General features: G+C 30.7%; 3 protein-coding genes and 1 pseudogene across 4 annotated transcripts, besides 5 other annotated features; 2 read left to right on the top strand and 2 right to left on the bottom strand.

The window, feature by feature from the left end:
* Positions 1-2,523: part of a mobile genetic element that runs on past the window's edge.
* Positions 34-1,108, bottom strand: TVAGG3_0262280 (annotated as a pseudogene). Its single transcript has one exon. A coding segment is annotated over exon 1 (1,075 nt).
* Positions 2,524-2,890: 367 nt separating the features above from the next.
* Positions 2,891-4,056: a mobile genetic element.
* Positions 4,057-8,180: 4,124 nt separating this feature from the next.
* Positions 8,181-8,267: a mobile genetic element.
* Positions 8,268-8,726: 459 nt separating this feature from the next.
* Positions 8,727-8,794: a mobile genetic element.
* Positions 8,795-8,942: 148 nt separating this feature from the next.
* Positions 8,943-9,917, bottom strand: TVAGG3_0262320 (transposase-related family; the record flags this gene model as incomplete). The annotated part of the gene is made up of 1 exon (XM_001583062.1): positions 8,943-9,917. One exon carries the CDS (start codon positions 9,915-9,917, stop codon positions 8,943-8,945), a length of 975 nt encoding a protein of 324 aa, XP_001583112.1.
* A 7,798-nt stretch (positions 9,918-17,715) lies between these two features.
* Positions 17,716-17,763: a mobile genetic element.
* Positions 17,764-20,909: 3,146 nt separating this feature from the next.
* On the top strand, positions 20,910-22,689 carry TVAGG3_0262340 (uncharacterized protein; the record flags this gene model as incomplete). Its single annotated transcript, XM_051228377.1, has 1 exon — positions 20,915-22,633. One exon carries the CDS (start codon positions 20,915-20,917, stop codon positions 22,631-22,633), a length of 1,719 nt encoding a protein of 572 aa, XP_051098107.1.
* Positions 22,690-23,330: 641 nt separating this feature from the next.
* On the top strand, positions 23,331-25,897 carry TVAGG3_0262350 (homeodomain-like family; the record flags this gene model as incomplete). Its single annotated transcript, XM_001583061.1, has 1 exon — positions 23,336-25,813. One exon carries the CDS (start codon positions 23,336-23,338, stop codon positions 25,811-25,813), a length of 2,478 nt encoding a protein of 825 aa, XP_001583111.1.
* Between the last annotated feature and the right edge of the window lie 28 nt (positions 25,898-25,925).

Below are 25,925 nucleotides of genomic sequence, written 5' to 3' on the forward strand. Positions count from 1 at the left end.
ACCGTCTCTGTCACCAGTATATTGTATTTGTACAGTACCAACAGTTGAAATACCACCCATAAAGTCTTCTGAGTCAGCAAATGGAATGCCAAGCCAAAAGTTTGAACGGTCTCCATTTGTATATTGAGTTTTTTGACCTCCTGTATGGTCCATACTTTCACATATGGCATAATAGAACTTTGCATTTCAGGGTTAATGGTTGTTGTGAAGTTGTTGTTAAAGTTCATAGCATCTAATGTCAAGTTGTATGACCTCATATCCTCAACTGTAGAATATTCTTCTCTTGGATAATATTTGCCATCTATGTTTATATGATATTTAATACCGGGGTTGTAGAAACAAGAATAGTCATTTATAGTTCGTCTGAACAGTACAAACATAGTATCTGCGTGTTTCATTGCAGTTGTTAAAGCAATATCTGTTCTTGCACCTGGGTTCCACATTTTGGTTTCCAACTTCACCTGCAAAGTCTTTGACAGATATTTGGTGTATAGGGAACATAAGTGGAACTGCAATATATTTGGCAGCTAAAGCATTTGAAATATCTGGGTCCAACATATAGACTGCAAGTCTGCTTTCTATTCTCTTGCATTCAAACTTCGCATGTAAACCTAACTGGGTCCCAAGCAGTTCCAGCAGCATTGAAATAATACTTTACTTCAGTGTTTGAAGTTTGAGAAACCAAAGTCTAAGTCAACTTTGTCTTTGCAAAAGTCCAAGAACTTGGCTCCACCAGTTTCCAGCTACTGTAAGAGTGAATGGGTCTTGTGTTGGTGCAATGACTAAGTTATTTTGCTTGGAGTAAGTTCGATAGAAATTTTTCCTGCCCAGTTTGGCAAGTATCTTAAAAACCTGAAGATGAGGAAAGATGACAAAGGAACTCTAAGTTTCAGTTTTACTTTAGTGACAGCATTTCCATCTGACCAGAAAGGTTAACATAAACTCCTGGAACGTTAGGGTCAAGTCTTCTTATTTTCTCAATAGTTGCATACTGGTCTGTTTGTTCTCTAGCTTGTGGTTGTACTGAGTTTCTCAAAAGCGAACCATTCATAGTTTGCCCATGTTACTGTTTGACTAAGTCAGAGTTAGAATATATCTTATATCCCATGAAACTTCTGGAGCATATTGGTATCCGACATAGAAAATTCCATTGCAACCTTTCTTGTCAGACAACTTGGCAGAAGGTTTTATTTCAATGTCTTGTTCCACGTATAAGAATGAGTTGTCAATAGAAATTATTGAAACCTGTCGCAAGCAATATCTACTGTTGTTGAAGAACCTTCTCCAAACTCACCTACGTTTCCATAAGAAACAGCAGTTGTATATTCGTAAGTTCCAGGAACTATTTCTGACCTTCTAATGGCATTGTCGCATTCGTTATACCATTCGGAAACATTTCCATTCATGGCATCCAAAACTGTTGGCGTTATATTCTGAGCGGCGTACATTTCATATGGGTAAAAATATAGAATAGTTGGATTTATTTGTCATAATAGAACCCACGTGGACCAAGCTTTACTTTCTTCCTGGCTGAGTTTTAACTCTTCTTTTTCCTTCATTGCCACTACTTTCACTAGATGAAGTTACTTCTTCACTACTTTCACTTTGTTCTACTCTTCTCTTCTTCTTTGGTGTCGCTTTTGGTAACTTGCCCTCTGCTTAAGTTGTTGCATCTTTGCCTCATGTTCACCTAGTATGTTGTAAATTTCCCATGTCCTTTTTGCCTTTGGGCTCTGGTCGCCCATCTCAGGTAACCTATATCCTAGAAAGATTTTGTCATAGTTTGTATTTGAGTCTTCGCTTATTGTTTGCATGACTCTTTCCTGAGTTTTCGGTTCAAGCTCTTAAATATAGCTTGTCCATATGGAATAAGCTCGTTTCCAAATATATGTTTTTGTAGCCATTCTTGGTTTTCTTTCCATGTTACAACAATATCTTTTGTGAATGGGAAAGCTTTTACCCAACGTTTCAGTCTTGCGTCATTTATTTCTGTAGTTGGTTTTATTTTGTCAAGGAACATGTTTTTCAATACTAACATTTCATTTGGTACTGTCCATTTGAGTTTTCTTAAATATTCATCCCTTCTCAGTTCATCGTCTGCAAAGTAAGTTTTTATGACATTTTGTAAACTTTCGTTTGCAAGGTCATGTACAATAGGTTCTCTTCCTTCTCTCTCCCTAACTCTCTTCTAAACTCTTCACCAAATATACCATCTCTATGGTTCTGTGTAGTTCTTTGAGATAAATGTTCTAGAACGTCAGGTGTTATATTTCCATCAGCCATGTTCATTTCATACTGGTTCAAAATATCTGCATGTTTCATATCTTTCAATGGCATTAAAGCCGCGCTGAAAATACCAGCTAAATCTGGTTCACCATTGACTTCCATTGCGTCTACAACATCTTGGAATTGTGGTTGTAAGTTTATGAACCACCTATCCGGGTTAGCTTTATGACCCCATCTCATTGTAGTTCCATAGTCTGCAGAAACAAAAGTAGGTTTGTTTCCATATTGGTTAGGTTCTGAATGAACTTTAAACAATGTTTCATTTCTATATGTTTTGTTGAAATTTAACCTTTTATTTTCACCGAGTTCATCCAAAGATTGAACGTTATATGCTCGTAAGTAAAAAGGGTTGTTGTATTTGTGTACATTTTCTTTCAGTACTTCCATTCTATGCTGAATATTTTCATCTGATGTTGGAGTCTTTTGTATGTCGGCAAACATTTTTCGATATTCTTCTACTCCGTCAGCCGAATTTTTCTTAAACTCTTGGAAAGATTCCATATTCACCTCATACTCTTGTTGAGGGTCAAGATTTTTCGGCTGTTCCAAATCTTCATCTGGTTCTGTGAAGTTAGTTTCCAAAGGAGGGACTTGTTTGTTTCCTTCAGGCTCTTCTAGCTGTTGTTGCTGAACTATTTCTTCCATGTCTGGTTGTATCTGAACTTCTTCCTGTGGAGTTTCTTGTACCTCATCTGCTGGCATTTCATATATTCCGAGACCGTTTTTAACAAGTTCCCTATTTAAGTCATCCGCATTCATAACCCTTTCTTCTTTCGTTCCGTCTTTATTTTTTACGCGTTTCATGAAGATAGTTGAATTGTCATTTATCTCTGACACCAAATATCTCGGAGTAAATTCAGTCATGTCATTTGGATGATATGCTATTAAATCATATCCCTTAGCGAGCTTGTATTTTCCAGGTTTGAAATTATATCCCATTTGGTGCTGAACCATAAAGCTAAATAGGTTCGGGTCAGTATTTCCTTCCTTGAACTTTCTAATAGCTTCTTTATATCTGTCACTAAAGTCAAGAGTATCTGGGTAACCATAATTTTCCTTTAGCATTTTTAAGAAATCTTGGTTTCCTTGTTCTCTACTTCTTTTATGTCCTTGCTCTGTTTGTGGTTGTTGCTGTGCAGTGTTTTGAACTGTTGGTTGTGGTGCAGTGTTTTGAACTGTTGGTTTTGGTGCAGGGTTTTGAACTGTTGGTTTTGGTGCAGGGTTTTGAACTGTTGGTTTTGGTGCAGTGTTTTGAACTGTTGGTTTTGGTGCAGGGTTTTGAACTGTTGGTTGTTGTGTTGGTTTTGGTGCAGGGTTTTGAACTGTTGGTTGTTGTGTTGGTTTTGGTGCAGGGTTTTGAACTGTTGGTTGTGGTTGTTGTTGTGCAGGGTTTTGAACTGTTGGTTGTTGTGTTGGTTTTGGTGCATGCCTGTGTCTGTGTCCATGTGACGATGTAAATGTTTTAGGTAGTCCTGGTGCAGGTGCTTCTCTTGGAGGGTTTGGTGGTATATAAGTTCCACTAGCTAGTATATAAGTTCCACCAGCTGGTATATAAGTTCCACCAGCTGGTATATAAGTTCCACCAGCTGGCACATATGTTCCATCTGCAGCATAGTGTCCTACCTGACTTTTCGTTTTTAAGAAAGCATTTACTAGGTCTGTTTTGGTCTGTTGTAACTCTTTTTCTTGACTTTCCACAACAGTTGCTCTAACGGCGTCATAGGCACTTTGAACTGCCTGTCTCGTTGCTGCATCTGTTATTTTCGTCATATTTTGTGCTACTTCTTTTAACTCTTTGTCGAAACCTTCAGACTTCAGTTTCTTTCCAGATGAGAAGTCGTTCACTAGTTTCACCTTACTATGAAGAGCTTCGAAGGCGTTCTTAAAGTCAGCATTTGTTAAAGCTTCATTTGAACTGTCTTCATCCGCTTGTATTTTTGTCCTTATTGACCCTATAAGCTGGGCTGCTTTAGCGTTGGCTTGGGCATCTAACCAGTCATTGTTAGCTTTTATATATTCTGCGCTTTTCATTGCCTTTTGCATGGCTGCGTCGTTATTTTTACTTTCTTGTGCTAAGTTTTCATACTGTACGGTTTGGTTTTGCAACTGTAAAAGTTTTTCTGCCTTTACATTTGCTTCAACTTCTTTTTTATACTCATCGCTATCCATATATGTCTTCATGGCTTTTTGTTTTATCTCTTCATCTTTCAGTACTTTATATTGAGTAGTATGGTTTTTCAAATTTACAACATCTTGTTCCATTTTTGCTACTTCTGCTGCTTTTTCTGACACTTTTTTCGCATATTCCTCTGTACTTAGTTCTTTCAGTTGTTCTTCTTTCTTCTTTTTCTCTACGTTTAACTCATTGAGTTTCTTTGTGTGTCTGTCATATTCTAGTTTCTTTTCGTTTTCACCTATTTGTTTCTGTATGTCTATGTTTGACTTTTTGACATCTGCTATTTGATTTTTGAGTGAACTCAAATTCATTTGACTTTGAGGGTTATAGGCTGTTCCGTCTGCAGCTCCACCATAGCCTGCCATTTTCGCTAAAAGTGCCGCTCTTAAACCTCCACTCTGTGCACCAAGAACTCGGTTTAAGAGCATAGGGTTGCTTGACATTTGTTGCAACATAGTGGGGTCATTCAGCATTTGTTGTTGCAACTGTTGTTGTGGTGTCAGTTTTACTATTGGATGTTTCAATGCTCCCTTCCTCTTACGTATATTCTTACGTAGCTTACGTGGCATTTTAAGTGAAGTTAAAAAGCGGTTTTCGACAGATGTTTATATGACACTTTTTGTTCAGCACAAAAAACTACTCGGTCAAAGTGTTGTCAGTTTTGTAAAATAACCGTCCTATCTCATTCTATAAGGGGGAAAGTCTTCTCAAAGTATACTTCCTTGGAACGCCCGTAACTTTTCCTGTAGCGACGATAGACCCTTACTTGTCCGGACAAAGTTATACTAAACATCTTCAGGGCTAGAGGGCACGAAGTGCCTGGAGGCCCCACTACCTTTTTTTTTTTTTTTTTTTTTTTTTTAATGATGAGTTCAGTTTTTTATTTGAATTATCTTGAAAATTTCTTGATTTCGATTATCTTCAATCAAGGATTGATATGAAATGGATAATATTTTAATAGATATGAAGATTGTATTTTACTGATTTTTTTTTCATGAGTAAAAGCAATATACATTCAAAAATCAACAACTTTTGTATATAAATCATGTGAGTCAACTGATAGAAAATAATAGTGTTTCAGACTGTTTCTTCATATTCGCACAAAAACAGTTCCTAAGGTGGGGCGCGATCAAATACTTGAAAATTAATTTTGGAGTCCATTAGTGCATAGTATAATGGTTAGAATTCCCTATAATAAATCTTGTTTTGAAGTTCATTTGCCGAGCACAGAACTTTTTTTCGAAATCGAAATTATTTCAAATAAATTTTTCTTATTTTTTGCTTTTTATAAGGATGTCAATTCGGAAAATTGTTTTCATTTTAGGAGAATATAATTTTCCTTTTGGAAAATTTAAAAAGTGAGACGCGCAGGATTCGAACTTTTTTAAAAGTTGATTTAAATATATTCTAGTGTGATTTCTAAGGATAATATCATATTTAAAATAAGAATATACTAGTTTGGGTGGTATAATTTTTTCGATAAATTTGAGAATATGTACGTTTAGGGCATCAAAAGTGTCAATTCGCTCAGCGAAAGCTGAGCTAGCTTCGTTCTCGAAAGAATAGGGAAGGAGTGAAAGAGAGTGATACAGATGTTGACACATTCATATCATTTCAACAAATTTGATCAAATTGAAATTCAATGAAATTCAATTCACTTCATATCCTTCAGTCAGTACATTGACATCCTTCTACATCACAATGATAACTCGTACATCAATAGTTCTACAACTAACTCAGAAAAAACAAGATTTTTACTTCCAGCTTACAGCTTTTAAAAAGTTTCGATGATAAAAATCACTCTACTCTTGTTTATCGATATGTTGTGATAGTAGGTAAACGTATTCTTATCGATATTAATAAAAATATTTTTACGAAAATCTGAACCAATTACAGAGTTATTCATAAAGTTTATGATAACTGTAATTACTTCATCTTTGTTTTATATTTGAATAAACAATTTAATTTAATTTAATTTGCATAATTTTTTTTAGTTGAAAAACAGGAAACTTATTTGAGTTTGTATTATTTTTATCGTTCAATTCATTGTATCAGTGAGTGATCCAGATATTTAAGATATTTAGAAAAAATTTATTAATTTGATTAACAAATTTTAATCAAAATAGCAAAAATCTATTTGATAGCTGTAAGCAAACAATAACTTTTATTTCAAGCAAAATCACTTATTTTCATCTAAACGTATAAAATTGTCAATTTTATGAGAATAAATTTAAAATCTCATGAAATATAAAGAAGAGTAATATTTTTCAATTTTCTTTTTTTCTTTGTCTCAAATATTTTCTGTTGGGAATTTTCTTGTTATCAAAAAATAATTTTAATATTTGTTTATTTCATTACATACAATAAAATTTTAAAAACTCTATTTCTTCTCAAGAAAATTTTTTTCCTTCATATGAAGAAACATTTTGTTCTCCATTTGATGCTGAGTCTAAATCTAGATTTTTGAATTTTCTTCTTTCCAAATTTTGCAAATTACCTCAGACTTTTCAGAGGATTGAGTGGCAACTCAATCCTCTGAAATAGTCTGTGGTGATTTTTAGTCTCTACACTATTTCAATATAAGCTCCATTTTTAAACAGTTTTTAAAAATCGAGCATTGAAAAGTGTGATGAGACTTCTTTTTTCCAAATTAGAAGTTTAATTCAAATTTTCAATAGTTTATATATTTTCTCAAACCGTCTTAGATTTTCTTACTTTTTGGGGATTTTCTCTCAAAATATACAAAAATAGTAATATCAATACATGTGTCTAATATACTTTAAAACCATCGTGATAAAATTCAAAAACGAAGAGATCTTCTCTCCAAATTTTTTTCAAAATCAAAAAAATGAGATAAAAAAATACGTTTGGAAATTCATTTTTAGCATTTTAGGAATTTTCTCACTTTTCTTCCAAATTGACATCCTTACTTTTTAAGATAGTCATTATACACAAAATATTAGCAAACTATTTTTATTTGAATTACTAAAACTTTCAATTTTTTTATTCTCTGATTTACAATATATATGATTTTCTTCTGCTATGAGCTATATTGTTGCATGCTAAGTTCGGTCAACGATAGGAATTGAGAGGAAATTAATCGTCGAGGAAGTACGATTATGTAAAGTAAAAAAATGTTGTGGGATTTTTAATATTGTATATAATTTTATAATAAAATTTTTGTGAGACATTTTAAGAAGCACATATAATTTTTTGAATTTAAAAATTAAAGTAGTGTTGAATGAATTTATTGATTAATTTAATACGGATATTTCTCAAAATTAATCAAAAATAGGTTTTCAGAGAACTTTTGAGATATCTTTTCAAAATGTCTTTTTGAAAATATATAAGTATTATATCAAATTGAAAAAAGGTATTTATCAAAATTCTAAATTCTTAATAAAAAATAACTTTTCAGAGGATTGTGATTTTGAAAGCATGAGTAATAAGTAAAAAATATCTACGATTTTAATGAGGGAATTGTTCCTTATGAGGTATACATTATAACTATATACCTCATAAGGAACAATTCCCTCTTGATAGCTGGGAAACTTTCTCTGAATAACTTATCATTTGGAGAAAGTTTCCCAGCTATCTATTAGAAACTAAAGGCTGTGAGGCACTAATATATAATCAGTGCCTCATAGCCTTTAGTTTCTTATTAAAAACGAGAAAACTTGTTCGCAATCATTGCTCATTACGAACAAGTTTTCTCGTTTTAAGGAGGGAATTGTTCCTTATGAGGTATACAGTATGAATATATACCTCATAAGGAACAATTCCCTCTTGATAGCTGGGAAACTTTCTCTGAATAACTTATCATTTGGAGAAAGTTTCCCAGCTATCTATTAGAAACTAAAGGCTGTGAGGCACTAATATATAATCAGTGCCTCATAGCCTTTAGTTTCTTATTAAAAACGAGAAAACTTGTTCGAAATTGATCAATTTCGAACAAGTTTTCTCGTTTTAAGGAGGGAATTGTTCCTTATGAGGTATACAGTATGAATATATACCTCATAAGGAACAATTCTTTCTTTAAATGGGAGAAACTTTGTCCGAATGTTAAACTATTCGGACAAAGTTTCTCCCATTTGTAGTGGAGATGGAAGGCTTTGAGGTATATTATATTAATATGTACCCCAAAGCCTTCCATCTCCACTTGAAAGTTCCAAAACTTTGGGTTAATGTGCAATTAACCCAAAGTTTTGGAACTTTCTAGAAGGAATTGCAGGGTAAGAGGTATATATTCATACTATGTACCTCTTACCCTGCAATTCCTTCTTAAAATGGGAGAAACTTTGTCCGAATGTTAAACTATTCGGACAAAGTTTCTCCCATTTGTAGTGGAGATGGAAGGCTTTGAGGTATATTATATTAATATGTACCCCAAAGCCTTCCATCTTTATTGTACAATTTAAAAATTCAGGAAAAATGTAATAAGATTTTTATAAAAATTAAGCGTTTATTCGTAATTGTGTATTCAATGGTTCGGTATTTCTTTGATTTCGAAGTGTCCATCAATCATAACTCTCCAAAATGGCGTTTCACCCTGTTTCCAATGTGGTGTCTCATTGTAACACTCTTCTGGAGTCATGGGGCGAAAACCCTTTTTGGGAAGGGTTTTATGTGGTACTGAGTTGTAATTTTTCCTGAATTTATCAAGAAATTCTTGAATTTGTTTTGCATTTGAAGACCGGCCGACATTTCTTTCAAGAGACGGCCAGAGCCTTTCAATCTTGCCGTTCTGGCGCGGCATATGGGGGAGAGTGTGGCGGATTTGAATGTTGTTTCGCATGAGCCAATTATAAAATTGGCCCATATTCTCTCCCCCGTCGTCGGACCAGAAACAAAATGGCTTTTGATATAAGCCAATCGTTTCTTCGGCAACTCTTGTTGTAGATTCGGAAGATTTATTTGGCAAAATTTTTAAAGCCAACAAAAACCGAGATTTATCGTCTATTATACCATAAACAGGTAACCCCTGTGAACCGTATAAAAAATGAACATCTACATGCCATATGGTATCAGGTTTTGTTGCTTCATATGGCGTATAATATTTTTGAGGGGGCCTGTCACTTTTTGATTCTTTGATCTCCAAAATACTGTAAATTCTTCTGAGTTTATTGTAGGAAACTGAATAAACATTTTGATCCATGTTTAAACGCCAAAACATCTTTTGGATTCCGCAATTATATTCCTGAAATTTTTGGAGAACATATTGCAAATTTTCAGGAGTAATATCATCTGGTGCCGGACCAGGTTTAACGTTTGGGGGCGTTAAATTTGCATTTGTGTATGCTGCTTTAAGTGTGTTTTTCGAAATTGATCTAAATTCACACTTCAGTTCATCCTCGTATGGAACTCGCTTACACGCAATTAAATAATTGAGTTCGCGAGATTCAAGTTTTTCGCGTGTTTGAATTAACCACCAAGAAGGAATGGTTGGTCTACTCATAATAAAAAATGAAAAGCCAAATTCTCTCAAAAAGTTAAGTAGGACCAATTTTTTATAAAAAAATCCAATTTCATTATGAATGTTAATTAATTTATATAATTATTGAATACCCAGATTTGCTTTACTTTTACCACCTCTCGAAAGCTGGGGACACCGCCTATCGTTGGGAGTAGCTATTAAATAGAACCACCAAGGGTATTTTTCGAACTGCCGGTGTAGTGTAGTGGAAACATCTGACATAATGATTCGTTATGCCAAGGTTAGATTGCCATTTAGCTAATTTTTTTCTTTTTTGGATCATGAATTTTTTTTTGGGTCACTATAAGATTTGTTTCATGTTCTAAATCTGCTGCATATGTAATCTATTTTTATTGACCTATTTTTTAAAAATCTATTGGATTGCCAAATTTGAATATATTTAAAATCATAAAAATCCAAAAAAACTATAAATATATGTTTTATGCATAGTGCCGATACTCAAATATCAGATTACTTAGATCCATGAATAATATCCGAATTTTTTTTCTTAAAATTAAACTTCAAAACTTCTTCCAATCTTATTCTTAATCAATTGTAAATTTTTAAAACCATTTTTTAAAATAATTTTGCGTAAATTTTATTCTCATGTTGTTTTAATCGAAAATTGATACATTTTCAAAAAAATAATATTGACTTATGAAATTCATTTTTAAGGTGAAATAGTATTGTTTTTATTAAAGTATATGAATAATATATAAAAAATTAATGAATAATATAAGCAGATTTTTAGTTTACAAAACAAATATGAGCAATGCAATTTCAAACTTTTGCTGGCAATTTCGATATTGCTCAAGTTTGTAGTATTTGTGATACCTATAACATCGGCTTAATCAAAATTCGATTTTTCTTATGAGTTATTGAGAAAATTTGATTGCAATGAGAAGGATTTCGACGTTTTTGATAAACTAAGAGCTGAGCTTTAGGGGTTCAGTTCATTTATGGCTGTAGTTTGATGCGTAGATCTCTTTTTTATTGTAAATTCTTTCAGCATGGAGATCGAGAATGAATCTTTTGAGAACTTTATGAGTTTTTACACCCGTAAAGAGGTCCTTCGAGGAAAGATAGTCCAGACTACATGAAGATGTGGGTTAACCAAAAAAATCCGATGGTTTCCCCATATTCATGTAGATCTTCGAAAAAATGAGCACCAAAAAAGCCAAAAAATAGGCTTTTTATTGGATTTGTACACTAGATCAATAACCTATTTAGGATCTGACACTCTTTTTAGCCAGAGATATGAGGTCCTTTCTAGGAAAACGATCTATTCATCCATAAAAAAAATGAATTATCGTTTTCCCCAGAAATTACATGGGGAGTGGTAAAAGTAAAGCAAATCTGGGTAAAAATTTTCTTTGAGATTATGAAAAGTTCTTTGAAAAGTTATTTTTTCTCATTTTTAAATATTGTATTAGCCTATTTATTTATAATCCAAATTAAATAACTTTAAATTCAATATTTAAAGAATAATTTTGAAGGAATTGAGTTACTTTCCCCGACGATAAAATTGAGAGGTTTATATTTTGACCGAACTTAGCATGCAACAATATTACAATGAACGCTACATCATACACAAAAGCAAACTCTATAAATTACTAAAACTTTTAGAAGCTACATCATACAATAAATATTGCAAATAACGAAAAACAATGGTGCCGCATAAGAGCCCATGGACAAACAAAACAAATAAGATCAACTTTCGATTTTTCGAAATTTATTAGATCTTGGAGGTAAATTACCAAGGTTTTCGACGAAAAACCCATTTTTATGCTGTTGAAGCTATAGTTTCACTTGGTCATGCTCCGACCCCTTGTCTTTGGGTATTCGTGGAGTTATGGGCCATTAAAAAAGGAGGATTACGACCCTCTCAATTTATGAACGTGGAGCCTTAAAATAAGGATTTATTGATTTTATTAGAGGACGTCAGGATTTGCGCATAAATTTACTTTCACCATATTCCAAGTGCTTGATATTATAATAAATTGTCTTTATTTAAATAATTTATAAGAAGTGCCTCCACTCTGTTTTTGAGGTACGAACAGATAATATGCAGGAGTTAGAGTAAGCGCCAGACCGAGAAGTAATATCTGTCACTAATACAGAATTATATCTGGTGATGCAAAATATAATATTTGAATTCTCATAAATTTAGTTTATTCTCAATAATAATTATCAATACTAAAATTATGATTGTCATATATTACCATATTATGATGTTAGATTGGCAAAATATCTATATTCATGAACATCCAAATATGATTTTGCCTCTTATAATCTATCTGTGATTTTTGCAGATGAAATATGTATCGAAATACCTCCTATATGCTGGATGTCTAAAAGTAAATCTAATTTAAACATAAAATAAGAATAATGAGATTATATTCTGTCTTGAATATAAATCCATCATTAAAAATGTGGGATTGTGTCTACATTCTATAGTAGGTTCGTTTTACAACTTAAATATAATGTAATTCGTAAAACGCAAATAAAATTTTTTGTTTGTTTTAATAAATCAGGACCATACACCTCATATATAATTCTTATTGTAATATATATACATTGGTGCAAGAATGACTATATATTATGATTGCAAATTTAAAAATAGAGGGTGTCCAACCAAAATAACCTTAAAATGAATTTTACCTTTTTGAGTTTTTCTTCATATTCAGAGGAAGTAGAGAAAAGTTTAAACGGTAAATACATGCGAATGCATATCAGCATTATGCTCGAGCTGGATTTGTATATTTTTCTTTTCGTAATTTGAATAAATTCGAAAAATACTGATTTATAAAATTATAATAAGAATTATAATTTACATTAAATATCTGATAAAATAATAAAATAAAATAAAAATGATGATTTTTTGAATCAAAAAATTGAACGATGATTTTTTTCAAATTATTATATTTATTGTAAATAACGACAACTGAAGGTGAGATATTGAATATTCATGATTGGGAATAAATGTTCAATTTTGAGATTGAGTTGAGATATCATATTAAAAATTGATTTAAAAGGTTAACATATAGCTTAATGATATGTAATATATACATATTATGAGATATGCATATTTAAAAGGGGTATGATCGTTGAAAATGGTATGATTCCTAATTTAATCGGTAGGAAAATATTATGAAATTAAATAATTAAAAGAATTTCAAATAACTTCTATGTGTGGTATTAAAAGTATCAATATATAGCAAATATAGTAATTAAGGTTTAAAGAAAACAGGGGACACAATTAAACATCTTATATTAATAATAAATTGAGAGCATGTCAATATCTCATAGTTCAATTGGTTTTCTGGTAAAAATGGATCGGTAAAGGTTGCAAGTTTGATTGTGATCAGCGTTTTTTTTAATTTTGAACGATAATAAGATTGTGAATAATAGATAATAGCAACCAAAACATAGTTCGAAAATTTACCTAAAATGATAGAGTATGGTAGGAAGTACATACCCAGGTATCTAAAATATCACCTAAAAGCGCTCTTAATTTATGCCAATTGGCATAATAAAGCTACAATTAGAATGCTGACATGATGAAGAATCATTATGAATCATAATTGGCCAGTATGATACAAGATTTAAGAAATCTTAGAGATTATCTGATTTCATGAAACACAGTGATTACTAAGTTTCAGACTTTGAAATTTTAACATGTTGATATGGGTACATAGGATTTATGATTCCAGTCATTTATTTAAAAAATTAGGAATAAGAATTAATATGATGTGAGTAACATTGGTAATAAATGCTTAATTACTAATATATTATTTCTTGGTAGAAATTAAATGTTTTGGTGGCATTTATAGAAGTTAAGCTGAGAATCAAAAATGCAAAATTTAATTTATTTTCGTGTATCTATATGGGTACACTAAGTTATTGATGTATATATGAAAGAATTATGAAAATGAATTGTGAATCTCAATATTAGTTGTGTAATGCTGCGTCATATTTTGAATTCAAAATATCCATAATGTTGATAAATGTATTTTAAGATAATACATAAAATTAAGCTTGAAAAAAGATATCGATATGTAATTTTCAATAGATTCAAAGTTTGGCATATATTTTGATTTTAACTATTGATATATTTATCGAACATCTATAGTAATAGAATGCAGAACTAACTAAATATAATCAATAAAAAAATATGAGTTGAAGTAATATTCTAAGAGATATATGTGATGTTACCAATATGACATGATATTAGAAAACTGATTTAATGGCGATGTGAGACTAAATATTATATGATAATGAGTAGGGGAAAAATATTAATATGAATTTCTTGAATTGAATGTATTTGAATGTGTGGTTGAGGATAAATTATTGATATATATATTGGAATATTAACTAGAAATAAGAATAGGAAAGATTGTTAATGAATAATATGAGATTAAAGGAAAATATATATCTGAAGATTATATATGAGAAAGAATTAAATAAACTATGAAATGAGAGAAAATATAACAAAAATGTATATGAATTATAATAGTATTTAAGAATGAAGATGCGTTATTTATTGATCTGTAACGATGATAGAGGAATGATAAAAGAAAGATATAATGAAAAAAAAAGTTTATTAAAGCATGTTGGGTACAGTTTATAAAATTTTTGGTCATTTTATATAGTAATTAATTATGGAGTCTTCGGGTAATTATAAACTTTTGTTATAATAGAATTATAATTGGAAACTTTGACCGACAAGAGTGCATAACACACTCTTGTCGGTCAAAGTTTTGCAATTACACTCTGATTGCAAAATATTATGCCATTCCGGGAGACATGCATTGGCAATTTCTCCCAGAATGACACATTGCGACCGACAAGAGTGCATAACACACTCTTGTCGGTCAAAGTTTTGCAATCGTATTCTGATTGCGGAATATTGTCTCAATCTGGGAGACATGCATTGGCAATGTCTCCCAGAATGACACATTGCGACCGACAAGAGTGCATAACACACTCTTGTCGGTCAAAGTTTTGCAATCACACTCTGATTGCAAAATATTATGCCATTCCGGGAGACATGCATTGGCAATGTCTCCCACAATGACAAATTTTGAACTACTTATTTGCATAAAATACTATTTTCTTTCAAATTTCTGAACTTCATTTTTTTAATATAATAATATTGTATTAACCATTATATTTTCTATCCCTATCTTACTTTTACACTGATGTTCTCAATGAAATCTATTGTATCATATCTCAAATACTCTCAAACAAAATCTTTTAAGATCATCAAAGGATCCACTTGATTTACATCTTTTTTGTACAATGAATGCTAAATACCGACATATGAATCTTCAATATTTTATATTATTTGTCAAATATCTTAAATCTGAGATTGATTTATCCATGATTATTCTAATATTTTTAAAATCATTCTAATTCTTTAATTATTCATTAATTCATATATATATTTGTTAATTTTCTTGATATATCAAACAATCAAAATTGGGAGAAAAAAAATAATTAGATGAGATTTGAACTTGATACCTCTCTTTGTAGGTGCAAAAACCGTTCCGTTACACCACATATTTTATTTCTATATTTCATATTGACGTTCCTATTAGATTTTAATTTGTGTTTCCCCCTTCTAAAATCCATCATCATGCTAAATTACTCATTTTGCTTTAATTGACCAAATCGCAAATTATATAATTCTAACATTTCCATAAAAATCTCCCATATTCATTATTTACTTTTTTAATTTTCTTCTTTTACTATTACATTTCTTTAAATTTTTCAAATATTTTCAAAAAAATAAATTTTTTCCTCATATAATTTTATATCTCAAAATTGAACATTTTATATTACTAGTGAATACAATAGTATTGACCTAGACACCATCCCCATATCATCTACCAAATTTGGAGCCAAAATCATCGTTAAATCTTTGGTTGGACACCCTCTTTAAAAATGTATCTCAAAAACCAAAAAATCATTTTTACTTTAGAAATGTCTTTATTTATCTTTAAAATATCATATTCCATAGAAAACTCGTATCTATAATCTATCATATTTTTTGATTATATTATTCTAGGATTTCATACAATATCACTATGTAAAATAAGTAAATTCACAATTTAAAAGTAATGCTGTTGATTTAAAAATTGTATAAAGCATGTATTTAAAGCAGAAAAATGATAATATTGAAATTTTCGGATTTTTTTATTAATTGAAATTGAATACTTTTTGAAAAATTTCTATACTTTTCACCGTGCAGGTACACAATTATTTTTCGATTTTTTTGGGAAAATATTAATGTTAACATACTTACGAACTTGGAAAAGTGCGAATGTCAAAAATTTTTTGACACTTTACAAAAAAATTATCGCAAAATAAACGATGGATATAGGGTTTTCAATATATTACAATATTATTTTTCTACTTATTTTTTTAAAAAGTTCAAAATTGAGAGTGGAATCACTTCTAATTTATAGTACTCTCAAAATCTTAGGTAGGGCAACGATAGGTCAAAAAGGCTTCTCTGATAGATTTCCTTGCCTTTTGGATATGCTATAATATATAGCCTAGCATGATAGGATATGATGTCAAAAGTTAAAACATAACTTAGGATCTTGAGAAAAATGAAAAACAAAAATTATATAAAAAAAGAAAAATTTTATCTAATTTGTTTTTTTGGACCGAATAAGTAATTTTATTGAATTTCAATACGACACATAGATTTTATTATTAGTAATAAATATAATGGTTTACTATTAACAAGGAACCTAAACTAATGAAAATTTGATTTCAAATATTGTATATGATTATCATAGATTACCAAAATATATTGCTATTTATGAGGATATAATATTGATTATTAGTAAATCGTATAAATTTAATAAATATACCATGAATATTGAATGAATTTCTTGATTCATAGGGGTAAAACGCGCTTTTATATGATTTAGACAGAGAATTTATGAGATGTAAATAACACAATAAAGGTTTATATTGAATATTTTCTAAAAATAAATCGAAATTATAAAAAAACAATACATTTATTCATTGAAACTACTTGGACAAATATGAAACAAGCATTCAGGCAATACTTTTGAGACTTCAACGCATCTGATAATTTTTATATAACTTCACCTCTTATGCTTAGAGTGGAGGTATTGAGATCGTATAAGTATAGATGAGCTCACATTCAGATATGATGTGTGAACTTCTGTTTTCACTGCAATTTTGAATCAGAATAAACTCAAAACAAGAATAAAATGATATACTCACTCTCTAAATGTGTTCGAGATTTAAAGTTGTATGAATAAAACGATTCATCTTTCGAAGCCTCCCATTTAATGAGAGACTTCGAAAGATGAATGTATTCATGTAGATGAAATACTATATATGACCATGTGTGATACTAAAGATATCAAAATGTTCATTTTTAAGTGCAATAGAAGGGTTATCTCTCGTAAAATCTCAATTTAAGGAAGATTTAGAAAGAACTCCTTTCCTAAGTAGATAGTGTGTGGTTTCTGTCTTTTGGTTGATCAGGAACTATGAAATTAAGTCGGACAGAAAGAAGTTCTTTCCAAAACAGACTCCAAATGAGTTGTTCGAAAAGAACTTCCTTCTGTATATGGATAATTGTAGTTACCGCACTGAAGTATGTGATTGTGATGATGGAGTTCTCGATAAATCTAAAATCGGATTAAGATTAATTGAAAACTCAAGTAATTCTTTGAAATCTTGTGTTGTCTGGCACTATAATAACCAAAGAATGAGAATATTATGTTGAATGATGAGTACGTGTGCTCGGCATTCGCCGAGCGAATTGAGTTTAACGTACTATGAAAAGTGATAAATTTGGGCTTTTTTTCCTAGGGTTATGATCTCTTCCTTTCTGCTCAATACGACAGAAATGAAAGAATGAATTTGTACTCCCTAATTGATTACTACAATCTGTATCTATCTTTAACATAGAATTAGCTGCATTGTGATTTATACTCCAGAATTATTCAATTTAAGATCAACCTCGTAAATTTTAATCATATTGCACCAATACTCCTACGTTGAGATAAGAACATGATTATACATACCAAAGCCCCATATTAAAAATCAAAATTTAGCACCTCTATTATGCAACCACATTATTCGTCGCAAATAAGTATATTTACGCATATTATGATGCATATTCACACAACTCGTATACATAAAAAGTTATTAAAATCAGACAAAATTATTGCAATAAGGAAAAAAAAACAACTTTATTATATATGTTAGTAATGAATTACAAATATTTCTACAAAGAATGCTCAATACTTCATATAATCTTCGAATATTTCTTATTACAAGTTAATACATTTTGACTCGAACATGATAAACAAAAGCTGACACGCTGATTACTACATTTATGAAAATATAGTACGTTTCCATTCATCTGTTTACTTGTTTTTGTTGGAATAAAATCATTTTTTTTTCTTTCATGAAATAAGAATTTTGCTGCGAAAGCAATATCTCTAACAATAATTAATACATTACGTCAACTCTGGAATGAGTATTTATCAAATATGATATCAAAATCAAAAATTAGTTGTTTTTTATGAGTAAAAACGATGTAAATTGATTATTTGACTAATTATCAAATACTTTGATTTTCCAAATTTTTTTCGAAATTGATTTTTTCATGTGAAAATTTAAATTGTTTAATTTCATTTTTGAAATTTTGAATTTTTTTTGGAATTTTGAGTTGATCAATTCAGCAGAATTGATAATGCTATTGCTTTAGGGCATACCACAAGGTGATGAATAAAAGGTGAACATTAACAAATTATTTTAAATCACAAATATCATCCTCATCAACTTTAATTCTAAAAAGAACTGTACTGAATTATGAAAATGCATGATTTACATTATTAAAATCTTTGAATGAAAATAGTACAAGATAAGTTTTTATTCATTTTTAATTAGATTTAAACGAAAAACTACTCCATATTAAAATTTAAGTCGAGAAATCGTATTTTGTTCTTATTTGTTAGCATTTTCTAGACATTCTAATCTTGAATTAATTTGTTACATGATATTATTAACAAATTTAACTGAAAAAATATGTTAATATGGAATAAACCATGATTATATAAGCTATCAATGCTATATATACATATGTAAAAGATTCATATTAACTCAATTAACAAAAATGATAGATTTTCATAAAGGTTCAATCTAGGTTCGTCCGAAAATTTTGATTTTTATATAGAAGACATAGTTTCATATACATAATTAAATTTTCAAACAAATTTGATCATACCATTTATTAAGCAGGATAGTATATTAATTACTATCAGTATAAAAATATAAAAATGATTATATTTAATTATTGCATAATTTAGTCAAAGAGTTATAAGCCTCAAGTGATCGTTATAACCTTCAATGCACGTATACTTTATTGATTCATAGATATTTAATCTATGTTTGACATGTTGTTGTCGTCATTCGTTTTGTTCCCATTCTTCCTAAGTTAGAATTAGAGAATACACCATCCACATCATCTAATTTGGTCCTCAGCGATAGATTGGTTCATTTTGGAGGAGTCCCATCAGACAGTTTTCGAGCACCAAATATCAAATTTTAATGTATACAAATCTTTAGTGATTTATCTCTTTTATGATGAGTAAAAGGTTTCTGCTCATCAACATTTGATTTTCGACATATATGATTTCTAATTGCAATTATTTACTTTCTTTTTATAATCTAACTCTGTGACTCATACCATAAATTAATTATTGGAAAGTGTCAATATGTTTGGCACAACGCATGGCGGAAGATACCAAACCATGCAGGGAATATGATACGTTTAAGATCTCCGAACTTTTTTTTCCAAAAATTTTCTATCGTTGCCCTACCTCTTCTTAGGTTCGGCCTCAGAAAAATTTGTGAATGAAAATTTTCTCTATATAAGTAGTGCATATTATTCTAATTAATATTTTATAAAAATAAAGTTTGAATTAAAATCGATTATTTTCCTGATTGATATCTATCCAAAGATATAAAGCATACTGTATTCATGGACATAAGAATAAAAACATATTTGTATAGTTTTGATGACTAATTTCATATTTTCGGAACTTTTTTGTTGACATTAATGATAAAAATATAGATTTAACATTAATGTATAAGACAATCATTATTTATTGCTATTGTATGAGTAATGTATATAGATAGAACCAGCTAATCTCAATATTTGATTTCAATTTATTTATTATTTTACATTTGGATCTAATTTTATAAGAAAATATAGAATGATATCAAGTCCACTTTAAAGAGAATGAAATTAAAGTCTTAGATAAATCATTTTTAATTTTAAACGGCAACTTTCCCACATGCGAGAATACTCACGAAACCATTAATCCAAGCAGTCATATATGTATTTCAACATGTAGTCTAGCTATTCTAGACGATACTGCAAAAAATATTGATAATACGTGAAGTTATTGACTCATTCATTAGATTTTTACGTTGGAACCATCGTATTAATGAATACTATAATGCACTTGGATGTACCCATTATATTGACAAGCGCTCAACTCCATTTTTCCATGATTTGATAATTCAAAATTTTATCCTGAATCAATTACGGAGCTTCTGTTTCAAATATTGAAGATATACATATTGTTATATTGTTTTGTAAAAGAATTTATAGTACTTTTTTAAAAAACCGTTTTTGCAAAAATCTCGGGAACAAAATCCCCTCAATTTTATTTGAGAAATTCGTAAACTATTCAAAATTGAGAGCCATGTTCCCGAGATTATTGCATTACTATATTTAAATAATTTATGCACCATCATAATTATAACATTATAATGGATGATAAATCAAGCACACGCAACAGATGTATTTCAGATGCAGCGCTTCTCCTTGATTTGCATCCAGATTAACATATTGTAAACTAGTGCTCACAATAATATGTCACTTTTTATTCACGTTTTTTTGAATTACCGCGATGATAAATGAAGAAAATCGGCCTCTAAGTCTTAACGACGCGGCTTTAGAGGCTAGTGGTGACAAAAATGTATACAATCTTACGGAAATTAAAGCTAAAATTCAACAATTAGCACAAAACGTCGATAATGAACAAGAAAGTCCTCCAGAAACCACAGAAACAATTCCGCAACCAGAAAACAAAGCCAATGAAGAGGAAGAGCAACATCAAGATACTCAAAAAGAGGAAGAAAATCCTCCACCACAAGAAGCACCTCCAAATAACGAAAATCCAGATAACAACTTAATGGTTTCAGCAGGGTTAGTACCAGCAAACGCCTTTGTTGATGCCATGGACATTAACGACAATAAAATTAAAGAACAGTTTCCTGAGGAAGAACAAACACACAATGAAGAAAACCAAAACAATAACGAAAGCGAACATGAAAATAACAACGAAGAGGAAAATGTCCGCGAAAAAACTACAGAAGAAAATGAACCTGAAGAAATTCACAACGAAGAAGAAAACCAGAAAGAGGATGAGCAAGAAAACAACGAGCAGGAAACATTCCAAACTGCTCATCAGATAATTTCTCCTTCATTAGAAACAGAAAATAATTCTGAGAACAATGAACCATCTGATAACGAGCACGAAGAAAATAACGTCGATACAAACGAAGACGATGAAATTATAGATGATATTCATACAGATATTAACCAAGATAAGGATACTGTTAAAATTTACGCAGGAGATGAACCTCCTAAGACTGCTCCTTTAACACAGATGCCGTCTTTAGCAAAATTACCTCCTCTTGCTACTTCTCCTGAAATTGATGAAGAAAATGCTCAACTTTTAAAGCGCTATTTGCAAAATGGAAAGTTCCCACCACATAACCAACGCGAACAACTTATTCAATACGTTCAAAGAGAGAAAATTAACGCTTTGGTTCAAAATGATTATGTCAAAGCTCAAAAAATGCATGATACAGCCACAAATCTCATGAAAGGCCTTACGATATCAGATTCCAAGGCAAGAACTCGCTCAGCGTTCCAAACATTAGAAGAAAAACTCGAAGTTGTAAAAGAAGAAATTTCTGATGCGAACAAAGCCCTCAAAAAAGCATTAAAAGAAGAGGAAATGAAACAGAATCAGCGTAGGAAAACGTTAATTGCTCAACAGAACCTAGAACTTGATGAATTTGAAGAACATTGGAATGATGAAACATTTTTGAGGATGAATTTCGCAAAACCGAGTGCAACATTGCTCCAACTTAAGAGCTCGGAGCGCCAGATGATTCTTGCTAAAATGTTTGATAGAGCTGATGAAATTAAAAAGAAATGTATCGAATTAGAGAAAAAAGAAAGCGAACAAGCACAAGAAGTTGCATATGCAGAAAGAGATAAAGCCCAAAAGAAGATAGAAGAACGACATAAGCTCGCATTAGAAGTTTTTGAGCAACATTTCAAGAAAAATATAAATACTATACAAAGGAACCATGATATTAAAATGCAAGCTCTAGAAGCAAGAAAGACTAAGTTGGAGAGTGAAATGGATGAAATGCGAAGGACTTCTACGTTGACTCCATTAAAATTATCTCCAATTCCAGAAAATGTAGAAACTGTGATGACGGCAAGAACAGCACAGAGATATTCATCATATAAATCTACCAAGAAGTCACCAATGATCACGATTAGACCTCTTGGAAAGATCAAGAGAAGAAAATTATTGAATACTGTTTGATTTTATTTGTACAAGCATATATTTTATATATTTTATTGTTTAAATTTCTAAAAAATACGATAATCATTTGTTTTCAAATAATTTTTTTCTGAAAATATTTTCCGATATCGTTCGAAAACAATATAATCGCTACTGGTTAGTTTACTTACATATTGATTCACTAAATAAGGCCTTTAGCTGATCGAATTTTTTGACAAATTCAGATTCTTGTCTAAGCCATAAACTATCGATTATACTGTCTTTGTGGGAGATTGTGTAGAAAGTAAAGATACAAAGTAGCATCTTATAAAGGAAATTTAATCAAATATGAAGTAATTACGACAGAACAAAAGATCAGAAAAAGGTTTGAAAAATGGAAACACCACCTAAAAGTACGCATTAAGCACGATTTCGCTATTTTTTATAGCGCAGAAAGAGTCAATATTCAATTTTGCTTCACAAAAATTGAATTCTCTTGGATACATTTAATTGAAAATTTACTTACTGAATTCAAATTTTGTTCTATTAAAAATAGTGGTAAATGAAATTATATTATTATGTTATTATAACAGTTCTTGAATTTTGTATTGTAACCATTGAATTGTATTCAAGAACATTAATTGAAAAAAGGTACATTGCTCGTACACATGTTATCATCAATATTTTATCAAAATTTTGAAAAAAAATAACAGATCAAGTATTTCAAAATTTAAAGATCTGACAATGGAGATTTCGATATCTGCTCCATACGAGAAGCAGCTTAAATTCGATCTGAAAGACGATGTAACTGTAGAGGAACTCACAAGAGAGATATCAGATGCGATAAAGATCCCAACTCATACAATTCAGCTTTTTCATGAAGATATCCCTTTAAAACCAGAAATGACCATTGAAAAAGCATCTGACTTGAAGGTGACAGCCAAAATCAATCTCGACATCCCACCTCCCGTATCCGATTCTAAAATTGTTTCGGATGATTCATTCAAAAGGAATACAGCTTTTTTAACGGATATGTATTTTTCACCGACCAATGTTGAGAATGCATTAATTGCATCCAAAAATGATGTCGAAGTTGCGATTTCGTATTTACTTGCTCAGCCAATAACAAAGATCACAGAATCATCCAGTAGAAGTGACGAAGATGCAATCAGACTTTATGATGGAGAATCAAGTAATGATAGCTCTCAAGAAAATTCAAATGAAATTTCTCCTGAAAGCCCAAATACATCCGATAGTGACAAAACCATTCCCCATCCATCTGAAACAGCATTACAAGTAGTAAATTATCCTAAACCAAACCAAGATTCCATATATTTATCTATGAAACAACATATATTGTCTGTTTTAAAGAGCCAGAGCCAAATTGATGACGAAGACAATGATAAGGAGCATGAATGGACCCCAGAGGAAGACAAAAAGCTTACTACTCTCTATGAAGAAAATGTAATGAAAGATAATAAGTGGACAACTCTTCAAGAAGCATTCCCTGATATCAAATTGTACGAAATTAGAATCAGAATCATGCAACTATCACTTGATAATCTATCATCACGTTCAAAAAATAAAGGAATTACAGAATCAGACAAAACAAAGGCCCAAATTGTTGAAAAACCACCTGAAACTACATTTAAGTTCACTGAAGAAGACATGAGATTCTTCTGGAAGCTGATTCTCCATAGAGGAACTCCATTTGAGAAAATGGATTACATGAAAGACCGTTATAAGACTCATACAGAAGAAGAATTAAAAACAATGTACATGGATGCATATAATATCATCATGTTCAAGTCAAAACATTTCCAAGCATTGAAATATTCAGATTTCATGACAGTTAGTCAGATTCCTGAAGAGTTATTGATGCAAGTATATCTTAGTATATACGAAGTGAAGAACAAATGGTCGTGTTACAAGAAGATATTCCCGAATGTCGACGCGATATCATTAAAACAAAGAGTCAAGAAACTTTTGAAAATCGAAAAAACCGATCAACAACTACAAGAAAAAAGAGATACATCAGGAGACAAAAGGAAGGAACATTGGCCAAGAGAAAGAGAACAACAATTCATTAACATGATGGCAACAAATAAAAGAGATTGGCAACAGATCTTGCAAGTAAATCCAAATTACAATCAACACACATTAATCATGAGATTCTATAGACTGATAAAAGCATATAGAGAAGTATCTCGTCCTGATTTAGTTTTCCCTAAATCTTATTTAGAAAAAATAGAAACAAGAGGTTTAGGAAAGAAACCTAATTCATCATCAGAAGAAGCTAATTCAACAAAATCTGCTGATGAAGAAAATAAAACTAATGAAAATAAATCAGAAGAAAATCAAGCTCTTGATGAAATGACGAATTTAGATTTCGGTTTCATTGAAGAGAATCAAATGAAATTTACTACTTCTAAGAAGATTCTGCTTCCTCAAATTGCAAATCTGAATTCCCCTGATACTGATCCGAATTTGTCTGCAAAACAAAGATGGTCTCCACAAGAAGACAACAAGTTACTGAGAGTTTATGATAGATATAAGAACGAAAGAGACAAATGGTTGAAGATTTTGTGGTTCTTCCCAACAAGAACAAGTGGAAGTCTGATTAATAGATTAAACAGATTAAGACATGGATTAATTAAACCAAAGAAACAACTAAATGAAAATGGAGAAGAAATCACTAAAAATGAAGAGGAAGAAGAAGAAAGTGAAGAACAAAAAGTTGATCAAGAATTACCAGTAATTGTTGATGATAAAGATCAACCAACTCCAGAAATAGAAAAACCAAAATCACAAGAAATAGAAGAAGAAGTAACAAAACAGTCAGACATTGTTAATATGGGAATTATTCCTATTGAAAAGGAAGAATTAATTGTTAAATATCTCAAGAAGATAAATAAGTATTCTAAAAATGATTCATTATGGGATGAAAAGAATGATCAATTGCTGTTAAAGAAATATGTAAAAGGTGAGGATATCTATGAAGAGTTTAGTTCAGTGTCTAAAATTGCGATTTCATCCAGATTGAGGTACTTGAAGAAGATTCTTTCGAATCCAATTTCATCTGAAGAAGCTCATGTTTGGTTATCAGACAAAGACAGGAAAAAGATCGGATTACCTGTCTTCAATTTCAAGATGAAGAAATTGGAAGAAGAAAGGCCAATACAAATGAAGTTTTATGATCTCTCTGAAATTGTTGCAGACTAATTCTATTATTGTTTATAAAATATTTTTTATTTCTTATTAAAATTATTTTTTTATTTGAAGCAGCTAAACCATTTTCATCTAGCATATTCCAATCTTGCATAACCAAATTCAT

This window comes from Trichomonas vaginalis, chromosome V, assembly GCF_026262505.1.
Source record: "Trichomonas vaginalis G3 chromosome V, whole genome shotgun sequence".
NCBI classification, from domain to species: Eukaryota; Parabasalia; order Trichomonadida; family Trichomonadidae; genus Trichomonas; species Trichomonas vaginalis.